At 34.1% G+C, this 24202-nt stretch overlaps 1 protein-coding gene across 1 annotated transcript; it reads left to right on the top strand.

Annotated features, from left to right (window-relative positions):
• The first annotated feature begins 4934 nt into the window (after positions 1 to 4934).
• On the top strand, positions 4935 to 5462 carry LOC308338603 (large ribosomal subunit protein uL23). The gene has a single exon (XM_080796831.1). The coding sequence runs from the start codon at positions 4940 to 4942 to the stop codon at positions 5408 to 5410; it is 471 nt and encodes a 156-aa protein (XP_080652957.1). The 5' UTR covers positions 4935 to 4939; the 3' UTR covers positions 5411 to 5462.
• Positions 5463 to 24202: the final 18740 nt, after the last annotated feature.

The raw sequence follows: 24202 nt of genomic DNA, 5'->3' as shown, positions 1-24202 counted from the left end.
TGATTTACTGTCTATACCTAATAATTCTCTGTTACCATTCTATTTTAAAAGCTTAAAATCTATTATAAAAAGTTAAAAATATGCAGTTTCCACTTTATACAAATTTATCCATTTTTTGAAGTTCCAAATCTAATGCTCAAAACTTCTATAAAACCTTTTATGATTTCCAAAGCAGGTGTATATTCTCCCTAAGACCATATCTTAATATACTTATGACACTTGCCTATTTCAACATGGAAATTTATTTAGGTTCATAATTAACTTTCTTTTGTAGGTTGTAAGTTCCTCAAGAGAAGGATCTATGTAATATAACCTTATAGGCAGCAAAGTATCTGTACATCATATTTGAGAAATGAATCAATGAATAATTACATGACTGAATAACATTGATAATCATGGTAAAAGAGAAAACAATTGCTTTCTCTATTGTCTTCTAAATGGATGTATTTCATTCCTTCCTATAAACAAGAAAAGGAAACTTTCCAGTGTTAATACTATATTCTCTAGAACCAGCTTTAATCATAGATTTGTACACTGAGCTGACTAGTAAATCCCTTTTAGTATTGATCCTGGTTAGAAGAGTGAATCTCTTCAGGCAATCTCAATCTTGTAAAGTACAACATTCAGCAATGATCTGTCAAAAAGTCCCATCCTCTGTTAAAAATAGCAGCAGATTTATTCCAGCATTTATCTATTTTATGCAGATTACTAGTCTCTTTAGTTCGATATATGACAATCTAATGTCTCAACATGCTTAAGATTATATTTAGATGAAGGAATCTTCTGAGGTCAATTTTAAGATTGTTCAAGAAGTAGGTGAGTTATTCTGATAAATGGTTGGGGTATCATAGCACCATCTCAAAATGTATCCATTTTTTTTCCTACTATCAGTGCATTTTATTTATTTATTTATTTTTATTTTTTTTTTTTTAAATTTTATTTATTTATTTGGTGCAGAGAGAGACAGAGACCACAAGTAGTCAGAGAGACAGGCAGAGAGAGGGGGGAAGCAGGCTCCCCGCCGAGCAGAGAGCCCGATGTGGGGCTCGATCCCAGGACCCCGAGATCATGACCTGAGCCGAAGGCAGAGGCTTTAACCCACTGAGCCACTCAGGCGCCCCTATCAGTGCATTTTAAAAATGAAAAATGAACCTCTTAGAAGTGGATAGATTCAGAAGTAAACTCAGTATAGCATATTATGACCAGGCTACTTGCATAGGCCCAATTCCCTTATAAGTAAATGGGTTCTTAAAAAATCAGCAATCTTAATTGATTTGAAGTCAGCTGGAGTAAAAGTACCTTTTTTACTGTTTATTTGGTGGCTGTTATGTTCCAGACACTACTCTGGGTGGTTTATCTCAATTTTTGCAACATTCTATAAGAAAGATAATAGAATCATTTGGAAATTAGAAAAGTGAGGTTCAATACTGTGTGTTTACTTGGCCAAAGAGGCAAAAGTCAAAGGTAGAATTCCAACCTATGTTGTCCTTAATCCTGTGTTTAGCATGACCTCTTTTTAATCTCACATTTTTATTATAAATATGCATTTATTTATTTTGACCATAAGTGTAAGTTATTTATTTTGACCATAAGGATTTATTTTGAAATAAATTATTGGTGGGAATTATAATGTATATTTTATATTCTGTCGCCCCATTCCTGACTACATATTGTCTAATTATTGGTGTTCTGTTAAAATATTTTTTTATTCTCAAGATTCTAGGTATGATAGAACCATGATTTCCTTTTACTCTTATCTGCTTTTACTTCCAACACTAAAGGTTGACTAAGGATTAGCAATAACACTATTTATATAGATTTGGCAATGAAGAAGAGTTAAATTCAACCAATTTACAGAAAATATTAATTCACTCCATAACTATTGATTATCTATAGAATGCCTATGTCTCAGGGACTCTTCTTATATCCATCATTTATGTACTCACTGTTTCTTTTTCTAGGAGCTCATTAAACCATAGGAAGAGGGAGCAGATACTAAGAAAATTATATACAGTGTATCAGTAGTCACAAGACTATGTCTTAACTATGCCTTAATTTGTGAGCCCAAGTGTATTCTAGGTAAGAAAAATTTTAAAGGGCTCTTAATATAAAAGACAACAATATAAGATATCTTGGTAGTTAAGATAGTCAAGTTCTGTGGTTCCAATCTGGTTTGGGGACCATGGACCTCTTACTTGACGTTTACAAGCTTCAGCTTCCTTATCTGTTAAATAATTTTTTTAAAAGATTTTTTAAAAATTTATTTCTTTGACAGACAGAGATCACAAGTAGGCAGAGAGGCAGGCAGAGAGAGAGAGAGGAGGAAGCAGGCTCCCCGAGAGCCCGATGTGGGGCTTGATCCCAGGACCCTGGGATCATGACCCAAACCGAAGGCAGAGGCTTTAACCCACTGAGCCACCCAGGTGCCCCTGTTAAATAATTATAATAAACAAGACACATGAGTCTGGGAATTAAGTGAAGTAATTCTTATATCTTAAACCTGATAAATAGACAATAACAACTGGCAAACATTTGTTTCATTCCCCTTTCTGGAAAATCAAAACACATATTATGATCTGAAAACTGAATCCTACAGTAAGGTAGCTCTACTTACACTTGTCTAACCTCTACACATTTAAGTAGGTTATAACGTTTTCATGTAATATTTATTAATCTGCATAATTTTATCTAATGGAGCACATTTTGGAAAATGCTGATCTAAATTATATTCAAATGTCTGAATATAAAATGAAAGTGAATGTCCATATTACACAAATATGTTGGTAGGTTTATAATTTTTACGTATCTTATTATATTTTAATTTTTAAATACTTTGACATTTTGCCACATTTAATTTAGTGTAGTAGCCAAGAAATAAAGATTTGTTGGCAAAAAATCTTGGGTTTAAGTGCTGATGACACTTATTTACTAAACCTAAGATTCTGAGAAAAGTACTAAGTCTCTCTGAACTCTGGTTTCCTCAGTTATATAATTGAGGAGGAATGCTATCTATTTCTGGTGTAGGGGTTCTAAAAGTAAGTAAGACAAAGGAATAAATATGTATCAGATAATGTCTGACATAAAGCTCTCCAAAAAAATTTTGCTGTTACTACTTGTGATTTCAACATTGTTATAATAATTATATAGTATTGACATATTCCATTAAAAGTATTGACACTTGCTTATTTTATGTAGTGTTACTTCCTATTATTTATATAGAAAAAATATATATATGTAATTTCTTAGGTATATTTACAGTTGAGCTAAATAGCCCATTTGAAATTATCAGTGTTGAACTACGGAACAGAAAAGAAAATGGAATCATCTCTGCTATTCTCTCTGTGTGCAGTTCTATAGATTCCTTTCTGCTCTGTGTTGTTGTAGGAGACTGATCTTTACCCGGGGTGGTTTTCTACCACATGGAGCTAACATCTGCTGATGTCTATAATCTGGAATGGTACTAAGGAGACTGTTCTTTTCAGTTAAAAAAGAAAAAAAAAGGCAAGCCTCTAGAAATTGTTTTTCCCTCTAATTATATCAACCAAATATCAGCACTCTTGGCCCAAATTTAAAAGTCTGTTCTTCTCTTCTCATAAAAGCAACACACAAGAGTTTTGTTGTTGTTGTTGTTGTTGTTGTTTGTTTTTTAGTCTATTAATTTTAATTATGGAAAATCTTAAATTTTAACATTACTGTTCTTTCTATGCAAAAATGGTGTTACAGAACACTATTAGAGATGCATATACATTTGAATATTTTTTCCAGTTTTGTGGGTGGTTTTGTGCTGATTCAGCTTAGTTCATTTCCTTTGTCAGCAAGGACTGTGTCATGTACATGGCTTACAAAGGTTAAAGGTTCTATGTGGTCATGGAACAGGACAGAGGAGGGAGAGATCAAAAAGACTTGACCACTGTGCTTTTGTCACACTCCTTAACACTGGAGCTAACCAAGTTCATTTTAAGAAAAAGAGCCAGCTGCTTCCAAATGGAAAGTCAGTGACACCTGCTCTTCTGTCCCATGAGTCAGTTGGCTGACTCAAAAAAAAAAAAATTTTTTTTAATGAAATGAGGTCATTGGAAGTTACAAAAATCTTTATTCATGAAAAAAATAAATAAGGGTATTTATTTTGTAACTTTAGAACTACTGAATTTGAGCTGACTCAGGTAGTTTCTCAAATATGAATGAATATATTCAAGTTTTGGAGGGACCAGCAGTTTTCATTAAATTCTGAAGTTGTCTACATTTATCCTAGTGGCAAACAAAACAAAATTAGTGTTGGGAATCCTTACATATGTTTCCATACCAAGAAAGTGTGGCCCAGTAGGCTGTTAATAAGGCAATTTTATCATGCAAATGCATTTCCCCTCTCCTATAAAGTAACATTTAAGTAAACATTTCTACAGAACAAGTTTTTCCAAGTGCTGTTTTCTCTCCCACTGACCTTTAAGGGTACTCGTTATAAAAACCACGTTGGTTTCTACATTATTTCTTTAGAAAAATTCCTGAAACTCAATAGCAATTTTAACATTTTGTCCTCAATTTATTGCCATCTTAAGTGTCATTCAAAAGCAGGCCTATGACCCATTTGTCATTTAGTTTACTCATACTCAATCATGAAGTAACAATAAGTGGGACAGATTTTTCTTTTTCAAAGACCTCTTCAATAGCTCTTTGATAAAAGTTATCAGATTAAATGGGAAAAAAATGGAAGAATTGTGGAAACCAGAGAGCAGTAAAATGTTCAGTTATTTATCAGTTTACTTAACATTTATTTACTGTGCCCCTTTCATTTCCCACATTAAAGAAGGAAATATCAAATAACTATGAACAAGATGTTATAAAGAAAAAATGTTATAAAGAATGTATAGACCTTAGGAGAGTACAGAGAAGAGTGGAATTATTTTTCAGGTTTGAAAAATAAGGCTTCCCTTTTACGAAGATGGCGCCGAAAGCTAAGAAGGAAGCTCCTGCCCCTCCCAAAGCCGAAGCCAAAGCAAAGGCTTTGAAGGCCAAGAAAGCGGTGCTGAAAGGCGTCCACAGTCACAAAAAAAAGAAGATCCGCACATCACCTACGTTCCGACGACCCAAGACTCTGCGTCTCCGAAGGCAGCCCAAATACCCTCGAAAGAGCGCCCCCAGGAGAAACAAGCTTGATCACTATGCCATCATCAAGTTCCCCCTGACTACTGAGTCAGCCATGAAGAAAATAGAAGACAACAACACACTTGTATTCATTGTGGATGTCAAGGCCAACAAGCACCAGATCAAACAGGCTGTGAAGAAGCTTTATGACATTGATGTAGCCAAGGTCAACACCTTAATCAGGCCTGATGGAGAGAAGAAGGCATACGTTCGACTGGCCCCTGACTATGATGCTTTGGATGTTGCCAACAAAATTGGGATCATCTAAACTGAGTCCAGCTGGCTAAATCTAAATACAGATTTTTCATGATAAAAAAAAAAAAAAAAAAAAAAGAAAAATAAGGCTTGTGTCCTGCAGTAGGAGAATGGATAAACTGGCACATCTAGAACATAGAGTATTATTTGGTGCTAGAAAGATATGAGCTATGAAGTCATGAAAAAAAAAAAACATGGAGGAACCTTCAATGAATATTACAAAGTGGAAAAAATATCTGAAAATCTGCATTCTCTATGCTTCAACTATATGACCTGCTGGAAAGGCAAAACTGGACATGGTGAAATGATCTATGGCAGCCAGGGTTGGGGGTAGAGAGATGAATAGGTAAAGCAGAGGATTTTTAGGGCAGTGAAACTACTCTATATGACACTACAACAATAGACACTTAATCATTATACACTGTCCAAACCATTAGAATGTACAACATCAAGAGTGAACCTTAAAGTACATAAATGCTCCTTGAGTGGTTCTGAGGTGTCAGTGAAGGGTCGTTAGTTGTAGCAAATGTACCACTCTGGTAGGAGATGTTGATAAAAGGAGAGGTTCTACATGTGTGGGGGCAGGAAGTATAGAAGAAATCTCTGTACCTTCCTCTCGATTTTGCTGTGAACCAACTGCTTTATTATTTTTTTAATAATAAGTCATGCATTGGAAGGAGATGGTATTGTAGTCTGGCCTGGAAGGATAGTTATTGCATTTTTATTTATTTATTTATTATTTATTTATTTCCTGTTTCTCAAAATAACTCTTGAAAAAGAAAAAAAAGAAAATCCACCCCACAAAATATTGCCATCCTATCAAGAGTCATGACATTTCACCTACTCAAAATGGGAAGGAAGTTCATCACAGGATAATTGAAGAGGCTATGCTTAGAACAGATGTTGGAATTATCAAATGTACATACTAAACTGTGATAGTGGAATTTGGAAAAGAATCTGTGGTATGCAGATAAATATTTTAAGGATAATCTCTCTGGTAAAAGAAAACCTGATTTGTGGAATTTGCCAATTTCCTTGGTGTAAATATCCCTGCCAAGACAGATAACAAGCTGTCAGAGATATCACTGAACATGGAAGAAGAAAGAGATGCACATAATTAGCTCAACCTCCTGTACCATTGTTTCTAGAAACTTACCAAACCAAATCCTGAGATTAGTTTACATATACTTAAATTTCTCTATTTAGGAGATTGAACTCTTTTCTTTAGTTAAGAGAACTGCATTGCAATTTAAGAACAGATAAATAATAGTGTTGTAATAGTGTTCAGATTTTAATTTGAGTTGTGATTGTGGGAATGGCCTAAGAGAATATGTAGGTGTGAATCGCCTTTGGAAGGATAATACACAGGAAAAGGTAGCTCATGAGGTATGTGCAGTGAGAAAATGGAAGAAATCAAAGATAAACAATCTTGTGTTATTAAAGCATTCTGGTGTTAAATTACCTAAGTATTTACTACCTTTTTTTATGGTTCAATCTGTTCCTAAAAACTGCCTCATATTTTTTTTCTCATTTACTGTTTGTACGTCTGCATGAGACTTGGAATTCTGGAGTAGGTATGTCAGTTATTTGACACATTGAATCCACATTCTTAGAAACTAGTGAGAGAGCAACAAATGTTAACAAGTGAGAAAATTAAGATTCATCTAAAAAGTGGAGGAAACAGATACCTTCACCATACTGTGTTTCTGAGTGTTGCTTAGAGAACTGCATGTAAAAGAACTTTGTGAATTACCATACAAATCTTAACAATGTAAACAATAATTGTTAAGAGACAAGTAAGGAAAAGTAGAGATGTTTTCTTGGCAGTGCTGCAAGAGCAGGATGGTGAAAGCAGGGATTCATTGCATAATTTGATTTGATTTTAGCACTCATCTCCATTGGAGAGCTAAGAAACCTGACTCCTAGAACATAATGGTGTTTCTACTAAAGTCACCGAAGTTAGTTCCCAAGACTTGATTAGAATTAGCTCGGGTAATGTACAATTACATGTCCTGTTCTACTTTCCAAAAATTTTAAAAAGCACAATAAATAAAACAAAACAGCCAAAAGAGACAAGCAAGACTAGCATGGTGTCCTATTCCTATCTAAGCTCTATGTCCCTTCGACCCAAATTACTATAATCACATCATGAATACCATTCTGCCACTGTTATCTTGAGTTCACCTGTCATATTTTGGGAAGACTCAGCTTAATAAATACAGATTGCAACTTGATTAGCCTGTACCTACATTTTCTGCCTTATAATATGAAAGTTCTTTCATTTTGCAAATTCCTCCCTTCATACCTTCTATTTTAGAGATTGATGTGTTTACCATATCTTCATATCTTATTACTATATTTGTATTTAATGCTAATGATGCAAACAGTGTTCAATTTTTTTAATAGATTGGTTCAGAATAATTCCTCCATTTTGCATTAATAAAATATTTCCATCAATGACTAAGATCCAAAACAGCCATGGACATTATAAATTTATTCTAAAGGCTAATACAGCCTCAGTTTTTGTTTTGTTTTGCTTGGAATTTCATTTTGGTCTAACTGAATTTTGAAGGAAACAATAATTTGCTTTGTTAGTACATGAAGCTATAAGACTGATAGGTCTGAGTTTATTGGCTAGTTTCTGTAAGCATTAAGGAAAATAACCAATGTAATTGCTCTTGTAACTCTGTTTTCTTGATCTGATTTGAATGAAATGCCTTAGTCAACCAGACTTGCAGGTTCTGTGTCGCTTTAGCATGGTGAGGAAGAGCACAGCTCTAGATTCAGACAGCTAGATCTGAAATCACCAGGCAATTTTTCTAACCTATTAAGCTAATATAAAAAATATGGACATAGTACCTTTACCTTCAGGACTGTCTATTTTAATCTTTCTCAACATCCAAAGAATTGTAGATAAGTATAAGCAAGTTATTGTATCAAGATATAGTATGTAGAAACAAAGTCTTATTATACATGAACTCAGAAACAACATTTTAAATTCCTTTTCCCCAAGTTAAAATTTATTGTTGACAGACCAAAATTGGTAACACACACATATAACCTATATATGTTATATCTTTTTTATATATCCTACAAAAAAGATTAATCTCCAAGAAATATATACATAATTCCCTAATATATTTATAAATATGTTTCCCTTATATATATATTTCCCCTATATATATTCTCCTATTATATATATATATCTCCAGAAATATAATATATAAAAACAAAGTGTTATTATACATTAACTCAGAAACATTTTAAATTCCTTTTGCCCAAGTTAAAATCTATTATTGACACAGCAAAATTGATAAAACACACACATATATCCTACATATGTTGTATCTTATTTATATATCCTACAAAAAAAGATTAATCCCCAAGAAATGTGTTCACACTATTGCTTTAAAATGAAATGAAACAAGAAAGCTTACATTGGTTTAACAAGCTCAAAAGCAAAATGGGCCATTGGGTGTGGTACCTAAAGCAATGAATTCTGGAACATTGTAAAGAAATAAAATAAAATGAAAAAAAAAAAAAAGCAAAATGGGCTTTCTAACATGGGATGCTCTTTTGGAAAACTTATATTTTATATATTTTTTCCAGCTGATATTTCGAGATGCTTTTCTGTTCATGATTCTGATAATCTTTCCACATTCTTGCCCCTGATTAACTAGCCAAGAAGGAGCAGGGAAAACATAGGCCATTACAGCCAAAAATGTAAGAGCAAGTGGATTGTAGGGGGATCAAGCCAATCAGAAGGTGTTAGCATTAAATTGTCAAGTGGAAGTTATTTCAGAACACTGAACTGCAGTATAGACATAGCATTTACCCAAATATAAACGTATGTGCCATTAAGGATGTGACTGTAAATTATGGAGTTGGGGAAGCAGGTATATATGGAAGTTTCTATGACTCCCATTCTTGTCAGCATTCCTTTGAGAGCCATTTGTCTTGGTCTGCAACTTGATTGTGGTTTTTATCAGCCAGGATGAGCTCCTGCAGCAATGAACCCAACCCACAGTGGACAGATAAAAGCAACAGAACAATATCCAGGCTGATTTACGCAGCACTTCTAATTTACATCCTTTACTTCAGCTCCGATTACCAGTGCCACTAATGTCGCCATTCGTGAGTTTTTTGGAGGCTTGCAGATGTGAAATGGGTTCTGGAAGTCTTCAGGAATATGTTTTAATAAGCTAAAGGAGAAAATAGTTATTAAAATTACAAAATGGTTTTTTTTTCCTACTCTGACAGAATTAAAAGCCACATTTTTTAAGCTGCTGGGGATAATAGCTATTCCTACTCATATAATTGTTTTAAGAAAACAAACTTGCTTTTACCTACCAACAAAAAAAAAAAAAGAAATAAAAAAAGATTATCTTATGCATGGGTGTGCAGGTGGAATGGTGGTAGAGGTGGTAGAGGTGAAGGTATGTGTGCTTATATCCACACTTTCCCAGATTATTAAGCATCAAATAAACTATAATATTAAACTAAAATCTAAGGAAAAATATTTGATTCATGGCTGTATCTACTTGTAGTAAGTTATAGCCATTTAGAAGTTGGACAAACCTTACCATTAAGTTCTATGCGATTCTAAGCTATTGAGGAAAATATTTCGTCTATGTATTTATTCCTTGACTACCAGAAATAAGTGAAGGAAAGGGTTGTAAAATGGGATATTAGATATGTTTAAACATATGCTAAATTAGTAAATAAACAATTTCCAGAAGTCCATAGACTAGTACTTTACTCTCCTAGAAGCTAAGTGGGTAAACATATTTAAGGAAAGAATTATAAATGTTAAAATGTGCTTCTATTTGGGGGTCATCATTCTTTTTATTTTAAAGTTTCTATTTGTTCTTTATCCCTGAGGGATTCATTCCAAACGACCAATTCTCTCTTGGAATTAAAGTCATTCTCTGGCAGAAATGCAATGCTGAGGAGAACACATTAACATTTCGTTCCCTACGAGTCTAGTTCAGCGGTTAAGAGCATAGGCTGTGGAACCAGAGTGCCTGGATTTGAATTTCAACTTCACAATTTAATAAGTGGGTGATTTAAAGCAAATTACTTAAACTCTCTCTAAGCATTCATTTTCTCTTTAGGGAAAAAGGGGGAAAATACTTCCCTTATAGGAAAGGTATGTAGTGAGGATTAAAGCCCTGAGCATACTACCTGTCTCAAACTAACAACTAAATAAATGTGAGCCCTTGCTATTACCAAAATATAATGGTATTCAACAAACCCATGAGCCACAGCTGACCAAGTATTAACTGTCTTGGTGACGTTTAAAAGGTGTGTGAGGTCTACAGGCGCGTCACTGCAACAAGAACTATGGCTGTAACCCATTTGTCTTCTCATCTAGAAGCTGATTTTGGTTTTGCCCATTGCTGAATTCAGCCCCTTTACTCAAAGTTTAAAAATTAACTAAGCATATTGTGGTTTTTGTAATTGTATTGACAATTTTAAAGATTCTGTGGAGAAATCCCATTTAAAAATTCTACTTTACTCTTATCCAAGTCCATCTTTTAACTTTTTCTCGGAAAGATTATATAACCCTCATCATTGGCAAATGTGCCCTTTCCCTTGAGCTTCCTCCAGAGAACCAGAATCTTCTCACTATCTTCATTACACTGAGTAATTAAGACTAGATACAGTTTTTGCCTTTAAGTTTTCATCTTTTTTTTACCAATCATCTCACCCCAAACAAAAGAACCTTCCAATGGCAGATTCCTTTAGAATTTACTGACGGCGCTATAAAAAGTGTTCTCTCTCTCTCTCCTCCTCTCCTTCCCACCTTTTCTCCCTCTCTCTCCTTCTGTCTCCCTTTCTCTGTCCCTTCCATTTATTTCAATTTCTATTTAATTACTTGAGGCAAGTATTTCCTGGGAATGTCATGTTGCCAACCTTTAATTCATAGACTTCTTGTTAAAGGAACAATGAAACAAGTCAGGGTGGGAATTTGTTTCATAAACAAATTGAGAATGGAAACTTTACCTCAGTAAACAATCTTTATAATCTGACACATACTATTTGTAAAATATAAGCCAATTATTACTCCTGGCCATGTGTATCATTCCCTATGTCCTAAGATTGCATTTCATAGATTTGAATACCTAGCATCCACAACCTCAAAAAATCTACTGCATTCATTCATCTAGGTTGTATTAACATCAAAAATATATATCTTATTAGATCACTGATCTACAAATAAATCTCATTATCTTTAGGAAGAGGAAATAACTATAATTAATTATCTTAAGCTACAAGGAACATTAACACATTTACACACATACACACAAAATCAGTGTTTAGTGCTTTATGCCTTCAGTAAAGATGCTCTATTAAGAATTTACAGATATTTTTGATCAGAGTGTGGCATTTTACAGTTAGGTATCAGAGTTGTTATTATGACAACACATTAAAACATAATATTAAATGACCCGAATCCAGTAAGAGACAATTCTGTTTCTGAGAATTAAATAAAGCAAAGTGTATTTTGAAGTTTGTAAATACATTTATAGGGTGATAGCTTGGAAGAATCACTGGCAGATTTTGCTAACGGATCATTTACTCTGGTTTGTGTGGGCAGTTTGAAATACCTATGTCGGTAAGAATTTAAAATCAAAACACCTAAATTTTAAAATAAGACAGTCTTTCTATAAAGCATATGAGGAAGTAATTAGAAGATGAATGATGGCAAATGTACACAGGCAATGCCTTATGAAACGGTCATCCATAGAAGATGAAACCTTAACCCCGAGGAAAGAAAGGAACGTGGATTGAATCCTACACATCCAGAAAATGCAAGAACAAGACAAAAGTGACCTATGTTAGAGCCATATTAAAAAGATCTATAAGGACTGCAGTTGCACTGTCAGTACTTTCGCTCTGACTTATGGGACTGACCTTTTGGTTGGAGTAGAGGATGTTCTGTGAGGTCTACCTGCCACACAGCCTGAGGTAACCGGCGTTCCATTATCAATCAGGCTAGAACAAAGGTGATGCATATGTTTTCTTTACTTTACTACAGTGATTAATTATTTTCACTGTGCCTTGGTTAATTTGCTCTGAATTATTGTACTTGTTCTCTTTTCACCAAGCTCATTTGCCTTCCCAACTGAGTGCAGCACATAGACAATCACACTCTGGTCCCATTAGTTCAGATGGCAGGTGGGCTTTAGAACGGACTCCAAATGGTAACACGTAGTACGATTGAAAAAGATCAGTAGGGGCACAAGAAGAGGGGAAGAGGAAGAAGGAGAGGGACATTTGTCCTTTTTAAAGGAAGCTTTGTGGTTAAAGAAAAAACATAATGAGACAATTTTATACATATCATTTTTCATAGGTAGAAACAACACAAAACTACTGAAAAATAGAACAGATTATTCTCTGAGACTTAGAAGAACTTGGTTTAAAAAAACAAAACAAAACAAAACAAAAAACCAAACCATACATCCTTATGGAAAAACAAGGCTCTTCTGTTACTGTGCCTTAAACTTACTAGTGACTAGAGGAAATTAGCATGGAGATACTGGCTGTTAGCATTAGGATTTGATATTTGCAAAGGATGAACAAGGACTTTTTATTTTATCTTTGCTTAATGAGCAAACTGGCCCCAAAGACATGCAAAACCCTTTAGGCATTGTGCCTACAACTTATGTCACAGCTTCAGGGAACAAGGTGTCAGCCCTGATGGCGCTCACACTAGGGATTTTATAGCGCATTCATTTCTGCCATGCTTCCCCCTCACCCAGGGTTACATGGTCACAAGGGACAAAGCACCCTTTGGACCATTTGTGGTTTATGAATTGTAAATCCAAAGAGAGGGAGAGACAGCTTGACTGAACCCAAATTATGTTACAATAGATGGTAATGAATGTCCTGTTTTAGCAGGATAATAGAACCCCTGCTTATTGGCAGTCATTCAGACTCTATCTCTCTCATCCATTTTCTTTCTTGGCCTTGACCCTAATCCAGCAATTGCACTTCCCCAGCTGCTCTTTAAGCTGCCTCATTAGCAGCGCACCATTGGGCAGCTCCCATGACAGTCATCCAATGGGATGAAAGTGACATGGGGCCAAAGACTGTAACTGATTGGCAAGCATTGCAATGAAATATGAGACAGGGTTAGATGAAGAAGGCTTTTGAGAGTGTTTTTAGAGGCTGAACAGTTAAGGAATTTTAGTCACATGTTAACTTCACTCTTCAGAGCTTTGGTTTCCTAAACTGTAGGGAGAAAAAAAGCCCCACAAAACTCTCTATATAGTCATAAAGAATACATTTGGCATTAAATACATTTTTTCCTAAAATGTTAAAACAGTTTATTTCACTGTATAAAATAGATACTTTAACCACAGAAATCACTTAAATCCCATTGATATTTTCATGAAATTCTTATAGATGGAATAGTTTAAGATTGTAATTCAGAAATATGCTATATTTTTAGAACCATTTAGAAATGGGCAAAAAATATATCATCTGAGAATCTAGTGAATTTCTTACCTATTCTTTTCTTATTACAAATCTAGTTTATACTTTTATAAATTCAAACAGAATGTAAATTTGTAGTAATAACGTGGCACTAAATTAACACAACTGAAAATAACTTTTTCAAAATAAAACTCAAAATAACTTTCATCGTATATTATGTCTACATTAACTCTGTATCACCGAGTTTATTCTAGTTATTTCAACATTCATATAACCCCCCACTTTAACTTAGAACCTCCCTGATATGAATTATGTTAATTTTTATTTATGTTGATATTGATTCTTTTCATTGCCAAACTCCTCTACATCAAAGTGATTCTTTCCTCTAGAGTCATAAAAAACATTTGTCATGTCTTGATACTTCTTAGCTTTCAAACATTTAAATGCTTAAAGGCATTGCCATTTTATCCACCCAGTAATTTTTGAGTTTATAATGAGCCAGACACTGTTCTATAAGTTCCAGAGCTATACAAGTTAATCCAATAGTGTACTAAGTCTCATATCTTACTGTTTGGTAGATAAAGCTATTTATTGGACTGCAGAATAGAGTGATAAATGCAATGCAATGGACCTGACCTCAAGTGAACTGAAGTCCATAAGAAGGCATGTTAAGTATCTTTGGAGTGGTTAGAAAAGCTTCACCAAGAATGTACACCTGAACGAACCCTTAAATATATATATCTTAGTTAACTGAAGCTAAGATTAGGAGAGTAATATTTCAGACAGAGAGAAAACTCCATATAAAGGGCCTTAGAGCATGCTTTTGTAAACTCTTTGAATGTAATGAACAAGCATCATAAAGCTAGCTTAAGTTAAGGGGTCAGGATATACATCTACAAAGGGAAGTAAAGGAAGTACAACTTTATGGAATGACATGTATGGAAATCTTCATATGGGAAGATCTCATTGTGGAACAGGAAGCATTAACAACCTAAGTAAGATCCAGAGGACCCAGCAGCAGCAGAAATATATGATGATTCAATCAGATGCTCTGCAGTAATTCAACTCAACTACATTCCCTAGTACTCTCTGTTTAATATGTTATTTATACTGACCAATTCTTGCGTCTTTCAAGAGAAGAAACATGATGGTTGCAGTACAACTAAAACCTCAGTTTTAGCTTTTTATAGTAATCCAAGTCTTAAATTTGTATTGGCTGCCTTTGAATCAGATGCCCTAACTTCTGACATGAATGGTAATTAGGGAGAAAGTAGGAGAGAGATAAAGACTCAGTGGATTTTCCGGGTCTAGCTGTTTAAGGCTGAATTCTGTAGTAAGGCTGTGAGAGGAACAGTTTTCCTTAAGAGAGCTTGTTGGTATGACAAGCAAGTTGACTATGCTAGAATTCTGGTAATAAAAACCATGGAAGTTTCCTATGATATCTAGATCAAATGGGATATTTTTTTAAACAACAAAGTTAATATAAACAGCTTTTACATTGCAGAGAGTTAAAATTCTACTAGTTACCTATATTATATTCCACTTTTCTAGTGGCAAGTTAATTTTCCTCTGAAAATGCATTCCAGACATTAGATAATTAAAATATTGTTTTGTGGTTATGTACAAGGTATCTCTCATCCTTCCCTATTCTTTTATTTAAATTATTCTTTCAGTTTCTAGTTAAACTTGCCTTCAAATATTGAATTCTTCTTTTACTATTCCACCTCATGTTGAATCTCTTTATACCTATAACTTTTCCATTTATTTAGCCTTTAATCATCTGTTTCATTTTTCTTTAATTATTTTGTGTATTCCCGTATTTTTTCATCTCAGTAATTCTTAATAAGAAAGATTTATTTTATACTTACTGACTCTACAATGCATTGTGAATTTGTTTTTCATATGGCAGGGACGTAATACATATTACTTTATTGAAGGAGTTGAATCTGATATAAAGAATCTGGGGACTATAGGATTGTTTCAGAAGCAACGTGAGGGCAAATAGTAACCTAATTTTTTGTGGCCCTTCAGAAATATATGGTTTTATAAATCATAACCAGAAATGGATTATTTTTTCAAGATTTGCCTTCTGATTTGACTTTTAAAACTTTTTACCAAACACTAGCATCTGACTTGAACTTTCTTAAATAGAATGTCTCATTCAACATAATGGCTGTTTTCAATAAAACATGCTCATTAATGACCATAGTCTTTCTTTAGTAAACTAGAACCATTTGCAATCAAGAGTCCCCTACAGCTTATTTCTTCTGTAATAAGAATGAGTGCATTTGGGAATATTTGTCTGCTGACTCAAGGTCTCCAGAGCATAATGAAACGCCAATATTGATAGTGTGCCTTAGCCATTGTCAGTCTACTTTAGGAAAAAAAACTGGCTTCTCTAGTGTAAAAACAAAAGCAGTAGATAATTTTTTTTTTCTAATACACTTTAAAGACTTAGAGTGTGCATCATGAGTGGTCAGCATGTGGTCATCTGTTGAACTGAAAAGACCAGTGAAAGGCAAAAGATCCTATTTCAAATATAACAAGCTTAATTATATCCAAGTTATTTTTGAGTAATCGTCTCACTGTATTAAACTATCATTACATTTTAGAGTGAAACGCAGCAAATCACACAACATTGTTATACATATTTTCAAGAAATTAGATGACATAAACATCCGCATTTCCCGAGAAACATTTATGACATGCTAGTCAATGTGACGGGAAATGGGAGAAAAAACAGGTATTATATTTCCACCTGCAACCTCAAGAATCTGTAAGGGAAAGATTAAACAACTATAATACAAGAGTAAAATGTGATTAAGGCAAATATTCAGAAAATGTTATTGGATACACGTTAAAGAGAAAGGGTTTTTTTGTTTGTTTTAGAAAAATACATTTTTTTTCCCTGAGTCTCAAAGAATGAGTGGGGTTGCTCTAGTCAGAATGGCAGAAGTTTCCAAAGAAGTCGGTAAACAAAGGCTCAGATAAATGAGAGTTCTCACTGTATTAGCAGAATGGCTTGGTACAGAATAGCTGAAATAAACAGGCTGTACTTTCTTGCAAGTGAATAATCTGTTTTGGCTATTCCCTTCTACTTCTTCTTTCATAAAAATCGAGTGTACTAAAAATATATATAAGTTGCCTTTCTTTTTAAAAGTTAGTTGGAAGCTAGAGGGGGGCCTGGATCTAAGGCAAGAAAAAGATTGCTTGGCTAGCCTTAGCATTGTTCTTAGAGGATTCAATAGTTTTTTATGTTGTCCAACCAGTATACATAATAATAGTTTGTAGGGATTTTTGACAAAACTCTGGCTGAGTTAACAAGATGTTAAAAAGAGAAGTATTTTTAATGTCTTCAGAGTCTTAAAAATCAGGAATCAATCAGTCCCATATTTGAAAATGTGTGCTGAGTGCCATCAGATTATGGAACTCAGTCACTCAAAAACATATAGTAGTAAAGTTAAAGAAGTCAGTAGGCAATTAGAGAAATGGATTTTTTGAGATAATTTTTGGTATGCTGTGAGTACCACCTTTGTATCTTTCATACTTATCCCCACAAGGATGCAAACTCCTACCTCAAAATTTTAGAAAAAACAAACTGTGCCTGGAGTATCCTACCAGACAACTAAACAGAGGTTGCATTTGATTATCGATTGATTCCTACAAATGGTGAGACAAGGCTGCTTTTTCTGTGCATTGTATGTGGGATGAGAGTTGGAAGTATACATTTTAAAGCTCTGTCCTAGGACCCCATTTGGATTTTGGAGTATTCAGCTGAAAAGCAACCACTAGTATTCCCAAATACCCAAGGGCTATGTGAGAAATGAAGAGTATCCAGAAGCGATGAATTCTCCTGAATCAAAGGAACCATGAATGAATGATTTATCTTGAAGTGGGTCTCCAAAGAATCAGTCAAAATAAACACAGAGCAAGAGCCTTTTTTTTTTTTTCAACAACAGTCCAGCCTAAGGATCTCTGTAGCTAGTTCATGAAGGTGCATGCCAAGAAATATACTTCCCATGCTCATAACATTCCTACTTCTCTCCTTTTAAATTCTGGGGGTGTTCGTGGTACAACTAGCCAGAAGTGATGTAAGCACTAATGGAATAAAGAATAAAAAAGCTAACAAACCCAATACTCTTTTCTGGCTACAGGCTTCCAAAAGTGAGGGAAGGAAGTTTAACTTCAAATAAAATTTGGACTTCTTCTTTGCCAATTCGAATACATTTTATTGCTTTTTGTTGTCTGATTGCTGTGTGCTAGGACTTCTAGTACTATATTGAACAACAGTGGTGAAAGTGGACATCCTTGTGTTTCAGATCTCAAAGGGAAGGCTGTCAGCTTTTCCCCATTGAGAATTATATTCACTGTGGGTTTTTCATAGATAGATTTTATAAAGTTGAGGAATGTTCCCTCTATCCCTATAATTTGAAGCATTTTAATCAGGAATGGATGCTTTTTCTGCACCAATTGAGAGGACCATGTGGTTCTTTTCTCTTCTCTTATTTATTTGTTCTACCACATTGATTGATTTGTGAATGTTGAAACACCCTTGTATCCCATGGATAAACCACCTGGTCATGGTGGATAGTCTTTTTAATGTACTGTTGGATCCTATTAGCTAGGATCTTGTTGAGAATCTTGGCATCCATATTCATCAGGGATATTGGTCTGAAATTTTTCTTTTTGGTGAGGTCTTTGCTTGGTTTAGGGGTCAGGGTAATGCTGGCTTTGTAAAAAGAGTCTGGAAGTTTTCCTTCTGTTTCTATTTTTTGAAACAGCTTCAGGAGAAGAGGTATTATTTCTTCTTTGAATGTTTGATAGAATTCTCCAGGGAATACGTAAGGTCCTGGGCTCTTGTTTTTTGGGAGGTTTTTGATCACTGCTTCCATCTCGTTACTAGATATTGCTCTATTCAGGTTGTCAATTTCTTCCTGACTCAGTTTTGGAAGTTTATAGGTTTCCAGGAATGCATCCATTTCATCTAGGTTGCTTAACAGTTATTGGCATAACTGATGATTGTTTCTATTTCCTTGGTGTTAGTCATGATCTTTCCCTTTTCATTCATAATTTTATTAATTTGGGTCCTCTCTCTTTTCTTTTGGGTTAGTTTGGCCAATGGTTTATTGATCTTATTGATTCTTAAAAGAAAAAAAAAAACAAACAACAGCTTCTAGTTTCATTGATGTGTTCTACGGTATCCCTAGTTTCTATCTCATTGATCTCTGCTCTAATCTTGATTATTTCCCTTCTTGTGTGTGGGGTTGGCTTAATTTGTTGTTGATTTTCCAGTTCTTTAAGGTATAAAGAGAGCTGGTATATTTTGCATTTTTCATTTAAAAAAATTAAAAATTTTTATGATTTTTCAATTTTTTTGAGTGAGTCTTGGATGGCTATATATTTCCCCATTAGGACCACCTTTGCTGTATCCCATAGGTTTTGGACCAATGTGTCTACATTCTCATTGGTTTCTTTGAATTGTTTAAGTTCTTCTTTGATTTCCTGGTTGATCCAAACATTCTTGAGCAGGATGGTCTTTAGCTTCCAAGTGTTTGAATTCCTTCCAAACTTTTTCTTGTGGTTGAGTTCCAGTTACAAAGTGTTGTGGTCTGAAAATATGCAGGGAATAATCTCAGTCTTTTGGTATCAGTTGATCCCTGATTTGTGACCCATTAAGATTATGAAATAGTCCTAATGATCTATGTGTCCTATAAGATATGAGAACATAGTTAATACTTTTCTCATTTATTATTTACTACATAATATGATATTCTATTCTTTCTATTTAAAACTATTATCTGTTCAAATCATTGTAAAATTCCTATAATGTAGAAACCATTATCTCTTTTTTAATAGATAAGAAACCTAAGAGAATACTTCTTCCCTATAGTTAATAGAAGACAAGGCCTAGGTTTGAAAGAAGATGTATTTTACTTCAAATCTAAATCTTCTAATCAAAATGTAAAGATAACCTCTAGGTAGCATTGATAGCAATTACAGGGAAGTTATAGACTAAAGGTTCTAGGACAAAAGGAAGGTTATTCGACTCTGTGTAACTGACCTCCAATTGAAGCAGAAAAATTTAACTAGGACTGGGCCTTGACTTACATCTGAATGATTTGACAGGATAAATGAGAAACATTGCTCCTCAGAGATTTTGTGAGGTCTAATGGACGCTAGACATTGGGCTTAATGTTACATGATTAGCTAGAAATTACCTATTTGTCAACATGGTCTTCTCACACATTGCCTACCTGGTCAGAATTGCCTCAATATTGGGCTGTATCCAAAGCCTGTGGGTGACTGGCCTAGGTGATTGACTAATGTCTACCCTTACTTTTAAATTTATCTTGTAGTGTTGGTGTGGCTCAGGGAGCTATGGATCACATCTTTACAAGATAATTTATAGCTTGTCTTTCAAATACACACACACCATTATTTGTTACTGAGAAGCATCCCTTGTTGAGTTGCTCTGTTCTGGATACCATGCAAGACAATATTATTTACTGAAGCATAAAACTAAAACTTATAAAATGATTTTACTCAAAATTTGATATAAGGATATTGTAGCCTGTAGTTGAAAATAATTACATAGAAGCATCAACCTACTGAATGAGAGGGTCCACATATTTATATTTCTTACCATTTCAGTGCTGTTGTAGTCTTTTTGTCTGTTCAGTTTTGCTCTCTAGTGGATTGGAAGGGTCAACATGTATTGATAGATAATAGATGGATCTGAGAATATACTTCATCTCAGAGCTAGGGATAAAGGCAGTTAGATGTTCTTCCTGATCTTCCCAAACTCTTGCATATTTTTCCTTTACATTCACATATATAGTCAACCTGTAGTGATCTCAACTACATAACAAGCTTAAAGGTGAATAGACTAAAATGCCAAAAGTCCTGAAATTGCAATGTGTTGAGTAATTTGTACAGAGTTGAGGAACAGTAGCAGCACCAACCTTTTCTTTATTATCATTTTCTTTCTTTGAATAGAGTTTCCACTGAATTGAAAAGAAACCCCATGTACCAAACGATACAGGGCACAAAAAGGAGACTTGTGCCTAACGATCTATACAGACATATAATCAAGTAGTAATTGTAAACCTAGCTGATATGCGAGTGGAGTACAGTGTTAATGAAATTTCACAGCGGTTCTGGTAAGATGGTGATGGTTATTAAAGCTGACCCCCTTCAGCAAAGTAAATTGCCTTAGGTTTTAATTTTATTTTGACAGGATCCTTTATTACTTTTTCTGAAATCAATATTGACACACACAGCACACTGTAGAAAAAGCTAAACAATGCAGTACTCTCAACAGTGAAAATCTGAACAACAGGTGGTTTATATTTTCAGTTGCTACATATATCATGCACTGCACAAAAATTATATGTGACACATTGAAAAAATGCTATGCATGCATTAATGTCATTAAGTGCATTTACTGTAGGCTCTAACTTTATATTCAATAAATAAAAAAAGGCAGTACAAGCTGTCACCACTTTTGAAGGCTTCTTTATAATGGATGACTAAGAAGGGTTACTATAAGTTTAAAAATATTCATATATACTGATTCTGCTTTCAAGTACAAAGAAAACTTTGAATATAAACCTTAATTATTTGAGATTTTTTAAAAAAGTAAAACTCAGGGAACAGAATACAATATGATACATAAAATGGATCTTAATTCAGGTAGAAATCTAAAGATTCTTTGTTTAAATAAAGGTTACATAGTCAAGTGACAACAGATCCAGAACTAATGTCTTGGGCAGGTTTATCACTCTTGAAACCAGGGTTCAACATTTCAACAGGCAAAACTGGCAATGGCTCAAATGAGAATATAGGTATATAGGTGTGTGTGTATATATATATATATTTGTGTATTTCTGTGTATGTGTGCATGAACACCATTAATTTAGCTACGTGCCTTCTCTTATCACATTTCAAATGGGGCTTCTTATTGATAGCTCTGAGAAGATTCCTATTTTTGTACTCAGAATAAAGTATTCATAAATTAAGAAATGTTTTTGCAATATTATTTGCTGAAAAAATGTTGCTTTTACCACTGAGCGTCAAAGAACAAAAGCTCTCTAATAAACAGATGAACTTTCCCACCTCTTTTTCCTCTGATGCATTCTGCTTTCCCAGTGCCTCTCTACGATTGTCACCATTGCTCTGTCTTGAACTTTTCTTTGGAGTCTCCATTTGTTTATGACTGTTACTTGCAGGGCTTTTCCAACAACTCTAATACTTTTTTCTTTGAACTCATTGACCTATCAACTGTTCTCATTTACCCAAAGCACTTTGAAAAAGCTCGCCAATAATTTAACTCATATTAGTTTCTGTGTGTTCTGCTCTGGTCCATTCTAAACCTCTCTAAATTCTGTACATCATAACCACCTTCATTCTCTGAAGGCTTAATCTGTGAAGCAATATTCAATTTTTCTCTGTATCTTTCTGTCTTCATTCATTTTCTTTAATACTGCTGCTTCGTAGCCTAGAGGCCCAGACCTTTCCTAGATATTTTGTCATTTCTTTTATGCTTCCACATTTTTGCATCTTGCCTTCTAACGGTTTTTTCTTCCTCTTCCTGGTTCTCTATTATTTGTATAGTTATCACTCTAAAACAAAAAAATAAAACAAAACAAAAACCTCCATTTTGGTCTCCTCTTTAATTATACACTAGCTAATTTTTTCTCATTAATGCCATTAAAAAGCATCTGGAATAAAACCACACATGATGATTAGAAACAACCACCCAAGAATAAGCTTGCTTTTTTGCTGGAGAATGTTAGCAAGTGTTCAGGGATCACTTGTGAATAATTGTGTAGATTTCAATTAATGTAACTCATACATTAAAATAAATTCTGGAAAAAAGATTATACAAGAATATGGAAAATATATTGTCAAAAGCGAAATTGATTAGCTTGATTTTATGGCAGTAGGCAAATGTATAAATTAAATGGCGAATTATCCTAAACAATACATAATATTCTCCTTCATTTTGTGTAAAAGCCTGACAAAAAATCTTTAGAAGCTGTGAAGCACTGCCTTTATATTTATGCTCACTAAGCAGTATACCATAATTATTTAACTACAGTTTCAATGTTTTCATGTATGCAGCAATGCTGAGCCATTAAAAACAGTATTATTGTGTTCTTTTTCAATTACCTGAACATCCCCTGGGTCCAAGAGGATGAATAAGTTTCCAAAGATTGCTGACTCTCTTATCCTATTAGGAATGATTGTATCTACTCTTTCCTCTCATATGAACCTATTTTTATTGGTGTTTCTTTAGCGACTTTGGAGTTTTTATGAAATCAATTAATAAAAGCCTTTTAAAAATTTAAATATAATGGGCAGATAGCTATTGTCTTTTTTACTAATATGTTATTCAACTCTTTATATGTAAAATTAAGGTCACTCTCATACAGATATTTCTTGTTTTATCCAAACAGTGTTTTTGTTTTTTCTCTCTATGAAAGCCCCTATTTATTCACTCCTCTGAGAATACACAAAGAACAAATAAGTTTAAATTGCAGCATGTAGGATTTAAATTAGAGATAAATAAAAAATGTTTTCACAGTAGACACTTTTAAATAAGAAACCTTATTTGTGGATATTTTGTTAACTGATACAGTATATATACTATATATTTTACTTTCTGTTGCTGGTATTTAATTGGCTTCTGTTAGGAGGAAAAATATGAACAAAATGACTCCCAGGGTTTGTCTTCATTCAAAGGCAAGTGTAAAAACTTTATGAGAAAATATCAAGAATGAAAAATGTCTTTTTTACTCACCTATTTTTTTACAATAATAATAAAGTAATTTTTTTTTAATCTTAGTCAAAATATTTGAATCAAAAATGAGGAGAAAAAAAAGAAATATCTTGTGCTCTTTCACATGGGAATAACGCTTAAAATAAATACTACCTATTACTTAGCATTACCATGTATCAGGCATTTTTTTTTCTTTTCTGTTTTCTTTTTGTAATTAACATATTAATATATTATTTGAAGGTCTGAGAATCATCAGGCTTACACAATTCACATCACTCACCATAGCAAACACCCTCCTCAATGTCTATAACCCAGCCACCCTATCCTTACCACCACCACCCCAGTACCCTCAATTTGTTTCATGAGATTAGGAGCCTCTTATTATTTGTCTCCCTCCCAATCCCATCTTGTTTCATTTATTCCCCTCCCTATCTCCCATGACCCCCTGCCCTGCCTCACAAATTCCTCATATCAGAGAGATCATATGATAATTACCTTTCTCCGATTGACTTATTTCGCCCAGCATAATATCCTCTAGTTCCATCCAAGTTGTTGCAAACAGAAAGATTTCATTTCTTTGAT

Source organism: Martes martes (genome assembly GCF_963455335.1).
Source record: "Martes martes genome assembly, chromosome: 2".
In the NCBI taxonomy this organism is placed as follows: domain Eukaryota; kingdom Metazoa; phylum Chordata; class Mammalia; order Carnivora; family Mustelidae; genus Martes; species Martes martes.
Note: the sequence above shows the minus strand (reverse complement) of the source record. Positions and strands in the feature narration are given on the sequence as shown.

Coding starts and splice junctions, on each gene's coding strand:
- LOC308338603 (XM_080796831.1), top strand. CDS start 4,940: ATGGCGCCGAAAGCTAAGAAGGAAGCTCCTGCCCCTCCCAAAGCCGAA.